The sequence below is a fragment of the Pseudochaenichthys georgianus genome, chromosome 10 (assembly GCF_902827115.2).
Source record: "Pseudochaenichthys georgianus chromosome 10, fPseGeo1.2, whole genome shotgun sequence".
In the NCBI taxonomy this organism is placed as follows: domain Eukaryota; kingdom Metazoa; phylum Chordata; class Actinopteri; order Perciformes; family Channichthyidae; genus Pseudochaenichthys; species Pseudochaenichthys georgianus.
The window spans coordinates 9,821,761-9,841,363 of record NC_047512.1 but is presented as its reverse complement, the minus strand read 5'-3'; the positions used below and the strand labels follow the sequence as shown (position 1 = coordinate 9,841,363).

At 44.3% G+C, this 19,603-nt stretch overlaps 1 protein-coding gene across 1 annotated transcript; it reads right to left on the bottom strand.

The window, feature by feature from the left end:
• Positions 1-6,162: 6,162 nt before the first annotated feature.
• lrit3a (info leucine-rich repeat, immunoglobulin-like and transmembrane domains 3a) lies at positions 6,163-17,367 on the bottom strand. The gene is made up of 5 exons (XM_034092164.1): positions 17,252-17,367; positions 15,491-15,957; positions 7,413-7,718; positions 6,946-7,238; positions 6,163-6,885 (listed from the first exon to the last, which is right to left on the bottom strand). The coding sequence occupies exons 1-5, from the start codon at positions 17,365-17,367 to the stop codon at positions 6,163-6,165; spliced, it is 1,905 nt and encodes a 634-aa protein (XP_033948055.1).
• Positions 17,368-19,603: the final 2,236 nt, after the last annotated feature.

Sequence of the window (19,603 nt, the reverse complement as noted above, 5' to 3'; positions counted from 1 at the left end):
CATTATTTAGGGCTGTTTGATCAAAGATGCAACTGCTTGAGTATTTCAGCTGTAGATACATTTTCAAACCCGTAAAGGTATAGTGACAGAAACGGGATTGGCAATGGGACAATGTTTTGGCATTTATACAGTACCAACATATAGGTATACCAATTTGTCCAAGTGTGTCCAAGTAATTACCTTTTTCATAAGGCTTCAGGTCTTGCTTTGCTGAAGTGGAGAGTAAACTAAAACCCTCCAAAGGAAGATGTTATGTAGCTGACTATGACCTTTGACCTCTGTGCGTAAGACACTGAAAGCTAACGGGAACTTTTCAAAGGGGATTGGAAAGTTTCACATTAGTACAATTCAGTTTTAAACATTATAATTTATGTTTTGCTGGGATAAATCTAAACTTTGCCAATATGGCATGACAGCAGTCATTCCAAAATGTGTTGGACACCAGCGATCAGCATCTGAAAGCTTTAACTGATGTCCTTGTGGCATCCCTCAAACACCTTGGGCTCAGTTTGAGATACACCCACTCGAGCACAGAGCAGTTAACTGCACCTCTGCTACAGTGCATGTTATTGTCTGCTAAGCCAAGTTCACTTTACCACTGACCTGTTGCTCTGCTTTTATTTTACATTGGGAGTGGGTGAGCAACCTTTTAACTTTTTGAATTTCACTTGATTGCAGCTTTTTTTCAATACTGATCACATACCCATGACTGAATAGGAGTTTGTTGTTTTCGTACTTTGTACTTTTATGTCTATTATGTTGTATAACTACATGAACATAAAAGCTACATATGTGCATATGGGGGTTTCTACCAACCGAGCAAATCATATTTTTTTTTTTTCACTAAATCAAAATTGTATGTTGAAATAAAAATGTAGATATCCCTACATACAGTAAAGTTTGAACTCTACTTATTCACTTGCAATTGTTACAGAAGACTGATAACATCATTTTTTTTTACCGTGAACAAACACTGTTTTGCTTTAGGATTGTCCATCAACAATTGTAATCACTGCCTGGGCAGTGTGGCGCTTTGCATGTGTTTAGCCATATACAGTATTAAGCATCATCACTTTTAACCAGTGTGCCTTGTGGAAGTAGTTCCATAGCCAACCTGCCCTATAATGTAATCTTGCAAACCTTTGAAATGGTATCAGAAGTACTAACTAAACCCAGGAGATACTGTTTTTGATTGTTATGATTTTCATCTTAACTTTTTTCTTTGCTAAGTCAGTGCTTGACAGACATGGTCTAAGATCAAAATAACCTCTTACACAGCAGAGTATTCAGTGGCTTTCAGTGCTTTTAACATCTCCTTTATTAATACCATGATAAGGGAGCATCGGTCTAGACAGGAGTGGTGTCAACCAAACTCACCCACACAGCTGTTGTTTTTTCCTGATGGCGAAAGCCGTTCGTCCCAACATGCTGTACCAAGGGCCAAGGCTCCAGAGCGTTGAACCAAAAAATAGATTAGCGCTGCTGTGATCGTTGCAGCCAACATAATCCTGCACTCCGTCCCTGCCTTGGTAGCTGCACTCGTTCACTTTTTCTCAGGCATTTCCACTCTTAGCAGTGGCACACAAGAATTCCCCAAAGATAAGCAACATTTGTTTATGGACTGTTGGCATCCTTGTCGAAGTCTTCAACCTAAAGAGTCGGTGTTCTTTACATACCAAAATACGTCGCGCTAAAAACCAAGCAAAACTCCACTGAAACGATGGAGTACTCCGAATGAAGAGGGTGTGGGATCCTGCTCACTCCCCGCTTCGGCCCCAAAGCTGCCAGTCTGTTTTGGAAGCAAAGATTGAAATTCCTGACACCACCGTGGTAAATTTTGCACATGCTAGTCCAGCATTGGAGCAAGATCTTCGTTAGGCTGCACTCAGTGTCTCAAGCAGAATGTGGAATATTCAAGAAATGAGGCAGAGCTGAAGAAAGGTCCCACTTAATAAAAACATCTATCCTTCACCCCACCCCCTGACCCATGATTGATGCGTCTGTCTGGAACGACTGAGTTTTTGTGTCTAGAAGACAAACAAAAACAACATTGCATATTAGGCTGAACACATATAATGTTTGTTGGGAAAAAAAATGTACCCATCTTTTTTCAAACAATACCAGCATTCATATATGAACATTCACTTACAGCATGGTTGTTTTTTACTCATGCCACATACAGTTTAACAGACAAAAACGCCACGGCCATGTCTCTATTGCCGCCTGTTTAAGTTCCTCTGGCTCTCAGGGCGAATCGGTAGAATGATTAATTTATAGAGAATGAAGGAGACAAGTAAATAATCATCACATAGTTTGTCCTCATTTTACCCAGGAGAACAACTAACAGACTGCAGGGACCAAAACCTCTATTCATACTCTCCATGAGTAGGATATTGTCAGCTAAATTGTCACCAGTAAGCTTGGGCAGGAGACGATTTACATGGCTGAGAAAGTTGCCTTGTCTCCAGACTAATGTGAGCAGTCTGAAGGGCAGTGACCTTTTCCCACGATTTCAGCCCCTGGCAGATAACAATGCACATGTTAATGTCTATCATCTCCCATCATGTGACCACTCTGCTGAATACCAATCATGGGTTTGACCCTTTAGGTACCATTCGTTACTAGGAAACAGCGATTTCTAAGTGTTGCTGCCGTATTAAATGCCATCTATAGTCTGCGCTTTTGTACAATAGTGCCACTCCTTGTTGCATATGGAAAAGCCTAAGCATTTTAGAATATGAACTCTTGATTTAAATAATGTCATGAGGCCAAATCATCACTCAATTACGGAGCCCCCTAGGGGACATGGAGAAGAAAAAAAAAATTATTTAAAAAAAAAAAAAATTGCGATATCTCGCAAAACCCCGTTGCAGTTTTGTAGACGGTCCCTAAGCACTCCTCTCCCTCCTCCAGCTGCAGATTGTGACCAATTCTTGATGTTTGGCTCGGATGACGGCGCGTATCGAACTGTTCTGATAAAAACGACTATGTAGCTCGTTGTCTACCTTGCTATGATTGTAAAGTCATGTTGTTTGTATTTTTACAACGTTATGTTCATGAGTTATTGATCCGCGAAATTCGAATCTGTCAATAACTCAGCTCAGAGGGACGTGCATGTCCCCTCGCTCTGAGTGTTCTCTTGAGGTGTCTTCACTTATGTGAAACCGTTTATATATACAGTCTGTGTGAAACCCGTGCCTATTGCCAAGCACTGATGTTATATCTTATATTTAAGGCCAAGCTCAAAGTAAAATCGATGAACCACTCCATTGTTGTGGTTTCTGTGTTGCCGTAGCAGCCGAACTGACCAGGAAGTACTAAATGAAAAGTATTGCGAGATCTCGCAATTTAACTTCTGTTAGACAGCTATCATACTGAATAAATATTTACTGTGAATGTATGCAAACATTTATGGCATATGGCTGTCTAACAGAAGTTAAATTAATTTCTCACTTATTCTGACAATGTACTTAACCCCAAATAAAAGAACCCAATACAAAGAGTTGTTAAATAATAGTGAAGTCACGTTGTAATAACAATAACTCATCTCTCTCGAGTTTTCTTTTTGAGCGTTGCCAAAAGCCACTGTGTCAAGTGTCCATCTTGGGTTGCCGTCCGGAGTTGTCCAATATGAAGGACCATCTCGCACATGTGCAGTACCGATCGGGCAGGGGGTCGGATCGGGTAGTGACAGCGATATCTCGCAAAACATTTATTTTTTTCCTTCAAATTTTTTTCTTTTTTTCTTCTCCATGTCCCCTAGGGGGCTCCGTACTCAATATTTACTCATGTCTAAAATCTGTCGTCTGTATTTAAAAAAACATTGTTTTACTATATTGTTGTCCAAATCTGTTTATTCGGTTTTTCAGCTCAGACCAGACCATTTGTTTTATGATTTCAGTAAATAATAACTATTTATAAAACTAATGTTTGATTCAATAAAGCAAATCTTTGAAACTTAGACTTTTGGGACATTGTTATGTTACAAAATGGTTCAACAACCACTGCAATCTTTGAGCAATGAGTTTTTTCTAGCCTTGCTGTTACATATTCTGTCAATACTTACATGTGGCCAATTTTCTACTGGACTGATGTAATGGTGCCAAGTCATGGTTGCCAGGAGATTTGTGGTGTGACTGAACAGCCCCTTGAGAAGTGAAGCCGCTCACTTCAAGTGGCCTTATCTGGATTGTTGCTATTACAGGATGGACCACAGCCTGGTAGCAATACTTAAAGAGGAAATGGATCGTATCTGTTTATATCAGTCTGTACATTGATGTGTTGTTCTCTCTTTTTTCACACTCACCATCCTGCCAGCCCTTGTTTCTCTGAAAAGTATCCATGTTTCCATCTATCTACTAATCCATCCTATCTTTTCAACGTTTTTCTTCCACTAACAGCCCAGCCCTTGTCTACAGGCTGTTCATCTGAATGTTTGCATAATAACACCACAGCTGGTATTAGATATTACTTAGTAACAAAGGGTTATACAGCTGGTTGCACAGAGGTATCCATGGGAACAGTTTCCCAGGTCCACACATCATCTGAGCAGGATTTATGTCAGTGCGGTTCAGATGTTAAGAGAGCGTGACAACTGTGACCCATTGATTTTCAGGATGAACATGTCTGTTCTGGCTCATAACAAAAATACGTTATCTGTCTCTGTACATCTATTTCTACTGAATTACAGTTTGTGTTTGGTTCATAATAGATGATATGCATTTTTGTGTGTCTTCTAGCAACATATTCATAAATGAAGGGTGTATATGTGAAATAGTATATGATGAGGATAGCATGTTGAGGATACTTTATACAGTACATGGTCTACAGTCTAGATTGTAAGACAGCAGTATTTTATTTTGTTGTTTTTTGTATGTTGGTCTTATGGATAGTGAGGTGGGCTGATGATCGGAAGGTTGTGAGTTCAAATCCCGCCTGGAACACCACTACTAGTGTGCCCTTGAGTAAGGCACTTAGTTACTCCAGGGAGAATGTCCCTGTAATTGGTCATTGTAAATCGCTTTGGAATAAGGCGTCTGCTAAATGCCTAAATTGTAAATTATATTTTTGGGAGAATAAGCCCCACAGATCCTCAACTCCGGTGTGTCTCACTCATTAACAACGCAACACAGAGCCACAACAACGTTGTCTACAGTAGCCATGAACTCGCATGTATTTTCTTATTTATGGGGGGGTGGATGCGTGGGCCACCCCAATAGGTTAAGGAGCCTTTGGCTTTTCTCTTTGGGGGGGGGGGGGGGGTGTCCCCACTAATATAATCTAATTGTGTGGGAAACACTGTACAGGGATTTGATTTCACCAGGTGAAAAGACATACAATCTGTTGCTGATGTAAAATCCTGAGGGATTATCCGAGAAATAACATTTGGGCAAAGTTCTGAAAAACATAGATTTTAAATGTTCATCAATGAAAGCCAGAGAGGGGTGGTCTTTTGACAACTGAGTTGCATTTACTGAGATGACATTAAAGGCTTTCTATTTGATATATAAATATGTGCCCATTAAATACCTACAACCTATGTTATGTATCTACTCTTATAAGGCATACAACACAACATGAATATAATTCATCAATTGTTTAGTTTATTAAAAACAAATGTCCATCTCCATCAATAGACACATATATACATCAAGTCATAGGAACTGGCAATGTTTATCAGAGACACACATTCTAATAAACACAATGACCAGACTTACTTGTCCATTAAGGCAACAATTAGCTTGATGCTTAACATAATAATAATAATAATAATATTGTCAATGTGATGGGAAGTGGATAATGGATATTCTTTGACACCACCACATACTATTCACATCTGAGACTTTGGCATTGGGTGTCAAATAAAATCCCACACACAGCTAACAGACAGGCTCGTTGTATGGTATTACTATGTATATCTTCCAAGGTGCCGTGCGCTAGTGACAAATCATTCAAATGTCTTCAAAAATCAAATATAAGGCCTCATTTTAATAAGGACAAGAATAAGTATAGCAGGTGGTTATTGACTGTTCTGATGTGTTTTCTTGTTACCTATTGATTTCATATCATAACCTTGATCTGGATTGAATAAGGCATATAAAGAGAGTTTTATATAAGTTGTTACTTGCATGGCGTTTCAAGAATCACCATGGATTCCTGGCATCAGCAAAGATACTCACACCGGGAACTGTCACTCTTGGAGGTCATTTGGGAGTCATTGCTCGACCTGGAGCACAGGAGCATTCGCTCTGATTCGTGAGCTCTTCTTGTCCAAAGTTGCGTTGGTTGACCATTTAAAGTCCTTTGCTTCATTGAAATTGTCTCAAATTTGACATAGCTGTCTTTTTCAAGCTCCTCTTCATTATATTCTGTGTTTTGTCCCTTGTAGTACAAATCAATAATGTTGTACAATAAAAGGGCAATGAGAGACATAACCAAAATACAGGCAATGCCGCTTATAAAAATGAAAAGCTTGTCACCATCCTCTACATCGTCCAATGTGTAGAATTCAGTGCAAGGATCTTTTCCAGCCGCACTACCTTTTACTATGAGGCAAACTGAGTACCTAATCCCAGATGATAATCCCTCCAGGAGCACTTTTCCACTGCCAGCTTTCGTCTCCACCGTCCTTTTCATGTCATCCTCATCATAGGGTGAGTATACCACTGTAAGTGGGGCATCATTTGGTAACCCATCTACTCTCCAGAGCAACACTGCAGTGTCAGATGTTTCCTCTACAATCTTAATGTCTTTGACAGACTTTGATTTGTCGATTATCTTGCTCTTTTCATCTGCTGCAAGCTTTCTCCCATCGCCTCCTGGCTGGGGTTTTGCTTGTTTCAATGGGCCTTTTTGTAGTTTCTTGTTTGTGGTCGTTTTTGGCCTCTTGGGGGCCGCAGAAGTTGTTGACGTTGTTGACGTTGTTGACGTTGTTGACGTTGTTGCCGTTGTGGACGTTGTGGACGTTGTTGGGATAGCTGTTGTCATCATAGTGGTTGAGATGGGAGTGTCCGTTGGGGGAATAACTGTTGTGACTTGTTTAGTTGGTTCAGTTTTGTTGCTAAGCCTTAGTGGAACGGTGGTGGTACTGATGTCACCTGCAACTGAGACCGATATGGTGGCTTCTGCATTGCCGGCATAATTCTTAGCTTTGCAATTGTAGTTCCCCGCGTCTTCGAACGAAATTCCGTGCAAACTCATGATGGACCATCTGATACCGTCTCCAGGTGACTCCTGGACTAGAGTGGAACAAGAACACAAAAGAACATGGATACAGTTTTACAAAGCTTTTTTCCAATGGATTATGAATTATTGGCAACAATATAAACGGTTCAATGCAATTAATTTGAAAACGCTATTGTTTTTCCTTACTAAAATACTTTACATTTTATTTCAAAGCAAGCATATTATACCTGTGTTGTCGACGGGTGAGCCATCAGAATTAGCCCAGGAAAGACTTGGTGTTGGAAACCCTGTGGCATCACATCGCAGGATAACATTGCTTCCCAAATCAGATGTGATCTTGGTTGCTGAAGACATGACGGACGGTTTTACACAATTGTCAAGTTCAGCACGCTGAAAAGGGAAACCAGCCAGATTCTCTGGTCCACTGCAGGCCATGAACAGGTCCATCAAAACAACTGGCGTCCCAGACATTTTTGAAAGTTCAATCAGCTTTGAAATTTTACAGTCACAGAACCAGGGGTTATCTTGGAGCCCTGAAGACAAAAACAGATAAAATCCATTACAGTAATGTATTGCTGTTTGACAGCGGTGCAGTACTTTAAAGCATTTTGAGTTATTTTGGAAATGAAAGAGACACATGTGGAATATGTCGCACTGACATTCAGTTTAAGCGGAAACTATAGGTTACTTACGTAACCCCAAGACTCAGAGTAACATGTAGTGAGATGTCTCACTATGGGATGCGCCTCATCGCGGAGCAAACAGAAGCATCAATCTCATTACGCCAATCCTGATTGGCTGGTGATCTTGACGTCAGCCTCAGGGAATCCACCCCCTATAAGTAGCTTGCGCTACGTCGCATGCGTCATTCAAAATAAGCACCTCTTCTCGCTTCACCATAGCAAGGAGGGCCGTCTGGTGAGACATCTCACTACATGTTACTCTGAGTACTGGGGTTACGTAAGTAACCTATAGTTCTCATTCATAACACTCCGTTCGATGTCTCACTATGGGATATTGTAGCTCCCGTATTGCCAGACGAGCTTATCTCGAAAATCACCAAACCTACCAGAACTTAACAGGTAGAGCTCTGACTCAACAAGGTGCCAAGCACTGCTCGGGCCACACTAGGAGCAGAGATGTCTAGCCTATAAAAGCGGACAAAAGTGAGCGGCGAGGACCAGCTCGCCGCTGCACAGATGTCTTGGATGGAAACACCCTTGAACAAAGCCCAGGATGTAGCCAGGCCCCGAGTCGAGTGAGCCCGCAGACCTGAAGGTGCTTGCAAACCCTGACTCGTATAGGCCAAAGCAATTGCCTCCACAATCCAGTGGGAGAGCCGTTGCTTAGTAACAGGCTTGCCCTTGTGAGGGTTAGCCCAGGACACAAAGAGTTGGTCATTATGACGAAACTCTTTTGATCTGTCCATATAGGTGCGTAAAGCACGGACTGGACACAGCAAATCCAGCTGGTGTTCCCCGGAGGAACACAGCGGCGGAGGAAATGCCTCAATGTTAATTGGGGTACATGAACCAACCACCTTAGGTATAAAGGCAGGGTTGGGCTTCAACAACACTCTCGTTTGCCCTGGGGCGAACTGAGTGCATGAAGGATGTACAGACAGTGCATGGATATCACTGACTCGCTTGGCGGATGCCAGGGCCAGTAACAGCACTGTCTTGAGTGACAAGTGCTTCATGTCAGCTCCTTCCAGGGGTTCAAATGGGGTCAGGTTGAGCCCATCTAAAACCACTGCCAGGTCCCATAAGGGCACCAGTGACCTGGAAACAGGAAGGAGCCTGCGAGCCCCTTTCATAAAATGGCAGACCAAAGGATGTTGGCTAGCCGTCTTACGGAGCGTCCACACTACAGCTTCAAAAAAAGCTTGGAGCTGGGCGTGTCTGGAGCTTCGGGATTTTATTCAAGCAACACGACCAACAACCAATCACATGAATCTCCCGCCCCCGACATACAAAGCAAAAAACCTCGGGATTGTATGGGAGCAATATATATATAAACTCCCCAAACAGGCGAAAACCTACCAGTTTCACCCACTGTCTCTGCCACCTCCCTCCATGCCTGGTTCCTCCGGTTTGTATCCCGGTAGGTGAAGAAGTTCTGGTCATACAAAACCGGGTGATTGCTACGGCGATAGTTAGTTTCTCCTCCAACTTTTTTTGAAATATAGAAATGAACGGCGGGATATCTCTCCCAGCTTAGACGCGGTTTGATTGGCTACGGCTTCAGCTGTCAGATTTTCAGACACGGGATTTGATTGGCTGGCGCTGGCTACGCCGGAGACGGAGGAGACGGAACGCTCTGCTACCCACAATTCAGTTCGGCGAAAAAGCGAGGCAACGTGACATCACCCCATTGAAAGTGAATGGGCAGATTGGAGTTTTCGACGCTGTAGTGTGGACGGGCCGTTACCCTCAAAGCCCACATGGCATGCAGCAATAGCAGCCAGGTACACTTTGATCGTAGAGAAAGCTCTGTGTTTATTGATCAAGTCCTGTAGAAATTATAAAATCACCCCGACAGGACATTGAAAAAATATGTGTCCTTTTTGAAGGCACCACTCCTCAAACACCCTCCACTTACAGTCATAGAGAGACCTGGTGGAGGAAGCTCTCGCACTCTGAATAGTGTTTATCACCTTCTGAGGGAGTCCCACTGTATTCAGATTGAACCACTCACGGGCCAGGCCCATAGTGCCCAGCGCTCTGGGTTTGGGTGAAAGATCGCCCCCCCCCCCCGCCTGAGACAGTATGTCCCTGCGTAGTGGGGGCTGCCATGGCTGCCGAGCTGATATATCTCCGCCAGCCCGTACATTGCGGGCCAGGGCGGAGCTATCAGGACAAGTGTGTGGCGTTGTTCCTTCACTCTGGCCAGAGTTGGGGGTATCAGAGCCAGGGGTGGGAACGCGTACAGAAGGCCCGGAGGTCAATCGTGCACGAGCGCGTCCACACCTAACGGTGCGTTTAAATCGCGCATTGAAAAGAACAGCTGACATTGAGCATTTTCTTTTGATGCGAACAGATCCACCGCGGCTCTGCCGTAACGCACCCACAGCTGACTCACAATCTTTGGATGTAGAGTCCAGTCTGCATATAGTGGTGCACCTCTGGACAGCAGATCTGCCCCGAGGTTCATCACTCCTGGTACGTGTGTCGCTCTCAGAGAGAGGAGACGTCTGCCGCTCCATAAGATCAGTTTGCGTGCCAGCATGTGTAACTGGAGAGAACGCAAACCCCCTTGGCGGTTTATATACGATATTGTCGTCGTATTGTCTGTCCTCACGAGGACATGGTGTCCTCTGAGAAAAGGCAGGAAGTGCTTTAGGGTGAGGCACACCGCTAAAAGCTCCAGGTAATTTATGTGCGCCCGCTGGAGGTCTCTGTTCCAGAGACCCCTCGCTGGACGACCTTCGTAAATACCTCCCCAGCCTGTCAGACATGCGTCCGTGGTGACCACCTTCCGTGAAAGGACAGCACCCATAGGCACGCCCCGTACTAGAAAAGTCGGGTGCGGCCAGTGGCGTAGTGCCATTATGCTTTTCACAGTAACCATTACTCTCCACACGCCATGACACGCGGGGTTTAGTTTTAGAGCGGCTACCCAGCGCTGAAACTCCCTCATGTGTAAGCGTCCCAGTCGTACGACCAGGATGGCTGACGCCATGAGCCCCAGTAACCGCAGGCATGTTCTGAAGAGAACATGTTTGCACAGCTGGAAATGAGCGAGACAAGGTCTGAAAGCTTTCACTCTTTCCGCTGACAGGCGGGCTGTAAAGGGCACCGGGTTCAGGTGTAAACCCAGGAAGAGTACAGTCTGTGCTGGGCACAACATGCTCTTCTCTGTGTTTATTATGAAACCCAGGTTGAGCAGGTGCTTTACGAGAACATTTGTCTGCGTAATCTGACTCTGCTCGGCGGGTACTATAGATATAGCCCTCTTTTCTAGAAGTGAGAGAATCTCTCTCTCTAGAATCTGGGCTGACTCTCCCCGGGCTTGTGAATACAGAATGCCCGAGAAGCGAGGGGGGGTGACAGCGAATTGGAGTCTGTATCCCCGTGTTACTGTCTTGAGAAACCCAAGCAGATGGTGTGAGCATCTTCCACTGTATGCTCCTTAGAGCCAGCGGAGATGTCACGTCTCTTACCCTCTGAGTCTCTATTTGTTGTGTTATGGGGCCCTCTAGTGTCCGAACACGGTGGTGCCCCATTTCGACAATCCCCACCGACACTGCGCATGTGCGTGACGGTGGTGCCTTCACAGCCCCAGCCGGCACTGCGCATGTGCGTGACGGTGGTGCCTTCACAGACCCGTCTATTATCTGCCTTTTGAGAGAGGCCGTAGCTGCTCTCAGAAGGGGAACAGTTGACGGACTGTTTATTGTTTTTATTGTGTTTCTTTTCATTTTTTGAGCTGCGCCCTTGGCCTGAAGCCTGGATGCGTCAGCGGAAAATGGTTTATTTTAGAAACAACAACAAACTTGTGACGTGTTTTTGCGGACTTGAGGATGGTGTTGAGGCATCTCTCGAGGCGGCGCGAACACATCTAGAGCTGGGGAACCGTGGAGTTCCAGCTCTGTCACAGAGGGAAGAAGGAGGGGCTGTCGGGCCGCCCGCTTCTTCTTCCTCGACTGCTGGCGCCTGGGCTGCAGCCGGAACCGGAGATTTTCTAGGCCAGCTCGCCCTTGTCTCCTGCCTGGGCTGGGGACTCGGGGCGGGCTGCGACCTCTGCTGTTTAGGTATTTTGAACCGAGCAGGGTTCGAGGCAGCTTGGGCGAAGGACTGCCGCTGTGAAGGCAGCGGCTGGACCCTTCGAGGGAGGCAGAGGTGGAGGGCCTCGTCCTCCTTCTTTTTCGACTCGCATCTCCTCTGCATGGAGGCGAGAGCGGAGCCGAAAATCCCCTCGGGAACGATGGGCATGTCTAGTACATCCTCCTTTTCCCGGTCTGGGAGGTTGGTGAGGTTGAGCCATCTAGCTCTTTCCTGCACCAGCATGATCCCCATTGCCTTGCCATCCACGGCCTGGACGGCGCAGCGTTGGACACGGAGACAAATGTCTGTGACCGCGGCCATCTCATCCAGAACGGCCGGTTCAGGATTGCTTGACAGATCCTCGCAGAGCTCCGCTTGGTATGCGGTTAGCAGCGAGGAAACGTTCAGAGCCCTGGCGGACAACGCTGCGGCTCTGTAGGACCGTTCAGTCATGGTCGACTGGAATCGGTCCGCCTTCGCTGGCAGTGTGGGGTTCCTGCTTGGTGACGGGCCCATCCTCCGTAGGAGGTGGGCTGCTACCAGCGGTTCCATAGGTGGTATGCGGAGCAGGCCGAGCCTCTCCATACCGTCACAGTCTAGGGAGGAGGCACCCTGGATTGGGGCCTTGTTGCTAAAGGGCCGGTCTCTCCACGAGACCGACACCTCATCCAACATCTCCGGGAAGACCGGAAGGAGTTGCCTCTTTGTCCTCGTTGCTTGGGGAAAATGTTTCCCCTCGTAACGGGACCTGGAGGTCTCCTTGGCCATTTCGGGCCACGGAATGTCTAGCCTGGACGCAGCACGCTGACACACGGCCTGCAGGTCCATGCTCAGACAGGGCGAAGCTGGTGTGCTATCTCCCGGGAGAGCAGCCATCGCTCCCGGCTTTGCAGCCTGAGCCGATGACATGAAGATATCATCTTCTTGCTCATCCAAATCAGACAGGAGGAACTCAGAAGCACCCTCTTCGTCCTCCATATAATCCAATTCCAGGACATCCTCCGTGGGCGAAACCATGGTGAGGTCTAGCCGGGAGCCCCAGCTTGGTAAAGCGTGGGGCTCCGTTCTCGCGTCTCTTGTCGCCACCGGGTCCCGGCCTGACACGGCGCGGGATTCCGGTTCCGCAGCTGCCGCTGTTGATGAGCCCCAGACCGACACAGTGAGGGGCTCAATCTCTGCGGTGGACGAGGATCCTGTCCCGACAAGCTAGCTTGGCGTGCTAACCGTCGGCGGAGGCTCTTTACGGTGAAGCGGGCACAATGCCCGCACGAGCCGGGGTTGTCAATAGCCTCCTGGGCGTGTTCCAGCCCGAGGCAGGACGAGCAGACCTGGTGTGAGTCTGTGCCTGATATTTTCAACCTGCAGCCGCAGAGACGAGCCTCCGAGTTCCTGACTCCTCTGGTGTGAGGGAGAGAGGCGTCCATCTTGTTCGCCGTGTGGCGTGGAGAGGACCCGCTCGTAACAGGTATCCGGAGAAAAAAGAACGGTGTAGATATTTTTTCTCGAAGAATATTAACTGGTGTGTTAATATTTCTTTTAATCTTTTCCTCCTCTGTGAGGGAAAAAGAAAAAACGTCCTCGCTACCGTGGTGTCGGTAGTGAGGGAAAGCAAGCTAGCAACAGGTGTGTTGTTAGCTTGAAAAATCAAAACCTTACCTTCATTTCCGAGGTCGATTAAAATACTAACTGGTGTGTTAGCATTAACAGTCTTCTTGCGAAGCAGAAGAGTAGCCGGCGAGCGTCCGTCGACCGAAAGTTAGCTTTGGGTTCAGTCTGTGGACTGTTAAGCTAGCCCGGCTACCATCGAGATGTGCTCTGAAGCGAGAAGAGGTGTTTGAATGACACATGCGACGTAGCGCAAGCTACTTATAGGGGGTGGATTCCCTGACGCTGACGTCAAGATCACCAGCCAATCAGGATTGGCGTAATGAGATTGATGCTTCTGTTTGCTCTGCGATGAGGCGCATATCATAGTGAGACATCGAACGGAGTGTTATGAATGAGAACTCTCTTTGTGTTTTGTAAATTAATGCAAATGACAATGAAATGCAAGGGCTGTTTAAGTGAACACATCGTAACCTATATATACTCCCTTACAAATAGCTGTAAACCCCTTGTGCACACAATAGGGAAGCACATGTACTTGTTCATATTAAAACCCTTTAACCCGATTAGTTTGTCCTAACAGTTGCAAAGCACCTACAGTAAGCCTACTTTGGCCTCCATTCAGTTTGCGGCAACACTCTCTTTCCATTAGCCTTTCTGTTGGCGGATATGTCAACAGATCACTGACAACTTTAACCCTTAATAACTCTACAATAACGTAATATTAACATTTAATGTTTTACTGTGCCTTCACACAACACACTGGCATACTTCCTATAATGACAAGCTCTGATTTATGGATTTGAAACTATCTTTAACATTCTGCCCTGCTTTAAAACAACATCTTAAAATTCCCATCTGCATATTTCCTCCGTCTTTGCCTCTAACTTGATATTTTGCTATCAATATAGTACTTACAGTAGCCTAACCCTAACCCTTAAAGTAGTAAGTGTCCTTGGGTACAAGCTATTTCAGTGACAATGCCAACACATGTTTGTACATGCCAAAAACAAACACGTATTGTTTCTTGCAGTTTTTGATCCGTGTAATCTATTCCTTTGATCGGAGTCAATAATACATGTTTACTGACAAATCTGCTCATACATGTAAATACTGCAAATTCAAGTAGGGAACACTTCTCTGTTATTAACTGTCTGCTATCCTCTGAAGATGCAAACACAGATTAATTTAAGTGAAATAGAGAAAACCTTTAACATTTTTTATTGTCTAAACCCATGTTATCTTATTTTGAATAGAAGATGTATCAATGTAAGTTTACTCTAAATAACCCAAATAATGTAAATCTGCTTCTTACAATCCTCACTACAGTTTTTAGGAATGCACAGAAAGGTCTTGGCACAATTATAACAATATAACCAATGTCTTGTAACAGAAAGCTAGCCAACAAATGCACATTTGATGGTCAAAACATTTGTATAACGATATCTAGCAAAGATTTCATTTTGGCAATGCACTTGAAAAAAACTATGAAACCTTATTGGGGAATTTGAGGTGTGTCAGAATAGCAGAAATTAAGCAACCAACCGTTTAAATTGAGATGAATGTTTGATCCAAACATTACAGGTCATCCTGTTTTGAGCAATATACGTCAATGAATATGTTTTTCATTGTGTACATTTAATACACTGCATGGGTAGTCGAAATACGATGCATGCTGTTTCTTTGTTTTGTTTTGCTAACTTGATCCTCTCTTGGATTGCCCAGACTGAGTGTGTTCAACATTTAACAGTTAATTAGGACAATAATTTGATAATTTACATCAAGTGTCAACTCTGCCCTGCTTAGAATAAGCCAATTTGATAGTGCCCTCGCAGTCACCTGCTGGGGATGAAAGGGAGTTCCTGAGGTAATTACCAACAACCCCAAAAGTATATCCTATAAAAGTCATCCTGGCACAGCCTTTTTATCCTTACCTAATACAACTTTCTGGGAGGCGTTAGCAAAGATGGGTGCTCCGTTGAAGGGCGGCCAGATATCCATTAGATCAGAGGGCAGGGTGGATAATTTGTTGCTGGATAGATCCAAGTATGTAATGTTGAAGAGATAGGGTATTGCTTCATTGGGAACATTAGTGATCCTGTTGTTGTGTAGATCCAGTGTCCTCAGCATTGGCATCTCTTTCAGAGACTCCCAAGGGAATACGGAGATCATATTTCCATCCAGCCTCAGCTCGTGGAGCACTTTGAGGTTGTAGAAACCTGCAGAGTCCACTGAGGTTATGGAATTGTATGTAATCCACAGGTACCGTAGCTCCACCAGGTAGTAAAAAGCTTCTGTTGGGATTCGCCGTACCATGGTTTTCTCAATTCGAAGTTTGACCGTGTCCACAGGGACATTGACTGGGACGTCAGCCATGTCTGGATCATTGCAAACCACAGATCTGAAACGAGAGATACACAAGTTAAATAGTTTGAACATAATGTATAGCCAGATAACAACATTGATTTAAAAGGGTATTTAATACTCAATTTCAAATTAAGTGGAAGTCGTACATGACTGTAGTCCTACTATAGGGCACTTTCCAGATCTCAATAGTGAGTGATTATTTGGATTGACTTCCACTTCAGGGGTTGGAATATCTGGAACAATTTTTTAGATATATATGCAACACAATAATTTATTTAAATAACTTTCAATAGGATAGTTTCTAATGACCTGATTTTGAGATATTACTTATATGTTTTAATTGCTATGATGATGATGTTTATTTACAAATATGATATCATCTTAAAGTTCCCATGTCATGCTTTTCCGTTTATTACCCGCCCGCTTGTGTGTTATGAAGGTTTTTCTGCATGTAAACGGTCTGCAGAGTCACAAACCCTCAAAGTACACCCTGTAGCGAGTAAAACTCTAACACAGAAAAGACCTGTCTAGCTGCCCCAGAACGCCTCGTTGGACATTTCTCTTTTTCCATTGTTTTCTTCCAGGTACCAAGGGACGTAACCACGATCCAAATGGACCAATCCGTGGAGCTCCTCACAGACACACACACACACACACACACACACACACACACACACACACACACACACACACACACACACACACACACACACACACACACACACACACACACATACACACCAGGAAACGACACCCGTAATACAGCTCATACTGTCGGCTCCTCGAGTCTCAAAGGGCGGAGCAGCGAGACCCGCAACGTACCGCCAACACGGCACCCAGACCCCACGCAGCATTCTCATCTGTTTGTCATCACTGGTGTCATTTTCTGGTTGCTAACAAACGCCATTGTAACACACAAACACACATCAGAGCACAGTGGGCTCATAGGGGGGGGGGCAGGAGCTCCAACAAGGCGTGTAGGAGTGAATACACATACTATACAGAGATGCTGTATGAGAAACCAATGTGATTTTGGAACATTGAACAATGTAAATCTATTCTAGTAGACCTCAACAATGGAATTATGATCAGTAGAAATGGCCATGACATGGGACCTTGCCAAGGGTCACCTGTATACCTATTGTGCGCATTTAAAGGGTCATTATTGTATAAAAAGCATCTGAGAACTGTTTCACAAACTTAGTTGAAGACTAACAGTGATGTAAAGAACAATTCGTCTTGAAATCTATTATTTGTTTAATGAAGGCATATAAATAGTGTCCAAAAACTGAGAGCATGAATTAAAGCCGACATAAAGTTAACTGTACCTTGTTCTTGCTCCGTCGGTAAGTCCATGTAAGACACAGGTACACTGGGATGGGCAGAAGGGATGAGCCAAACTGAGGCAGCATAGGATTACATACACTAATAGAAGTTGACGCATTGTTTCAGCAAAAACACCCACAGTTCTCACATTGAGAAGAGATCACCTTGGGCGGTGGTGGCGAAATCGATAGGGACTTGGCTTGGCAACTGGAAGGTCACCAGTTCAAGTCCCGGCAAGACCAAGTGCCACCGAGGTGTCCCTGAGCAAGGCACCGTTCCCCACACCCGGGCGCCGTTCAAAATGGCAGCCCACTGCTCCTAACACTAGGATGGGTCAAATGCAGAGAAACAATTTCCCCACGAGGGATTAATAAAAGTCTGTCGATCTATCTATAAAAAGACATCCGGATTCATAGAGAGCCTGAGGAATAATTATTTCCAAAAATGAAGAATAAAGAAAAGAGCTTCCATAGTCCATACGAGGCACCGGTACGCAGGCTGAGGATCTGATTACACAACAGGTCACCTGTCGGATTGACACTGTTGGAGGGGGGGGATTAGTGGAGGATTTCTTGGGTTTGACTGGGCCACGCACGTTGGCTACAACGCAGGTGCAGTCACTTCAACATGTCGCTAATCAGCTAATCCGAGAGAGGTTTCCCGTGAGGGGATCCAGCCACGCCTTTGTTAATACATTCAGTTCCCAACCTCACTAATGTTTATGTCCACTCCTAACCCTGGCTCTTACAACTTTGTGTTCACGTACACATACTCCATCTTCTTCTGCATTTGTAGGGACACTTATTTTCTTCCAGAATGTCTGGGTACACTTCTGGGTACAATTATTGCATTCTAGGTATCCGCTGACTCTCTAGACATTCCTACAATTTAAATGTATTGGGCTAGAAGCCATATATAAGATGTGTGAGTGAGTTATGTCTGGCACTATGGTGCCAAGTGTAATCTTGGATGTGATTTATTGCCTGACTGGGTGCTCCAGTGGCTTGGGCCAAACTCAACCTGTCTACGGATGACGTGTATCCCTTTCATAGTTTGTGCTCCTACCTAGTATAGTGATATGTTCAGGGACGTGCACAGACATTTGGAGGGGCTATTGCCCCCCCCCCCCGATTTTTTTTTTAGAAAATTCTAACTTGTTTTTAATGTAAAAGGTTCATAAAATAAAAACACAACACTGTCATTGCAAGTGACACTCAGTTGACTTTTATGTCCACTGCTAAATTCGTTATTCAGGCACATTTGTAGTTGTGTGGTCCATATTTCATTAAAATATCTAATGTTATAACTATTAAAGAAAAAATGGGGACAATCCTGTTTTAATGTAGTTTGACCATTGTAACTGCTGTGCAGACATACTGATAACATAGGGCTTCTAACTAATTACCTTAAATAAAATCACTAATTAATGAAACCAGTTCAATATTATTCTTATTCTTATCATTCTTTATGAGCGTAATGGTAAGGAATCTAATTACTTATTTATTTAGTATTTCATAACTTCATAACAGAGATGCTCAAACTAAAGTAGAGACATGGCAGAAATCCTACAATGAAGTGGGACAGTGAAGTGTTCTCCGTGAGAGGGCGATCAAGAGAAGAGAGAGAGCGGCCCCGTTGAGGGAGTTTACGGAGCAGAGTAAAAGACACGGAAAGACAGAAGCATGTATATGTAGGTGTTTTTTTTGTAAATAACCGACGGTGTCAAGAGGAAGTAAAGTCCCCTGGTTTGTCCCCTATACTCTAACGCCAGGCAGGCATTTGGTGTGATCACCATAGCCATATGAGGCCGGAGGGCTTTCCTTTACCTCCAGCTGTCAGATTGTAAACAAAGTCACGTGACTGGGGGCAGATGACAGCGCTGACAAGGTGTGTTTCTACAAATTAATTGTGGGGTTATCATGTTGATTAACAATAGAAAAAAAACTCTCGCTCTCTCCAGAGGGGCAGGTCAGAAAAAAATGGGATTTGGCCTCTGGTTTATTTAGGCTTGGCTACAAAATGGTAGACATTGAGTATAACCTGAGTATAACACACCACCACATCTGTGAACTCAGAAACGGTGCAGTGTGGACAGTCATTAAGCACATTATTTACAGTAAAGTTGATTTTATTAGACTAGTAGGATTATTTTCTTTTACTTCTTATTGTACGTCCATTGATTATTGTGCTTTTACTGACTTCCTGACTTGCAGTACAATATTGTTTTTGAAACCTTCATATTAATAACAAAACACAAGTAAATAATTGTCACAAATAAATCACGTCAATTATAAAAGGACCATATTATTTCTGTATTATTACAAAATAATATACTAATGTGCCTTTTTATAATC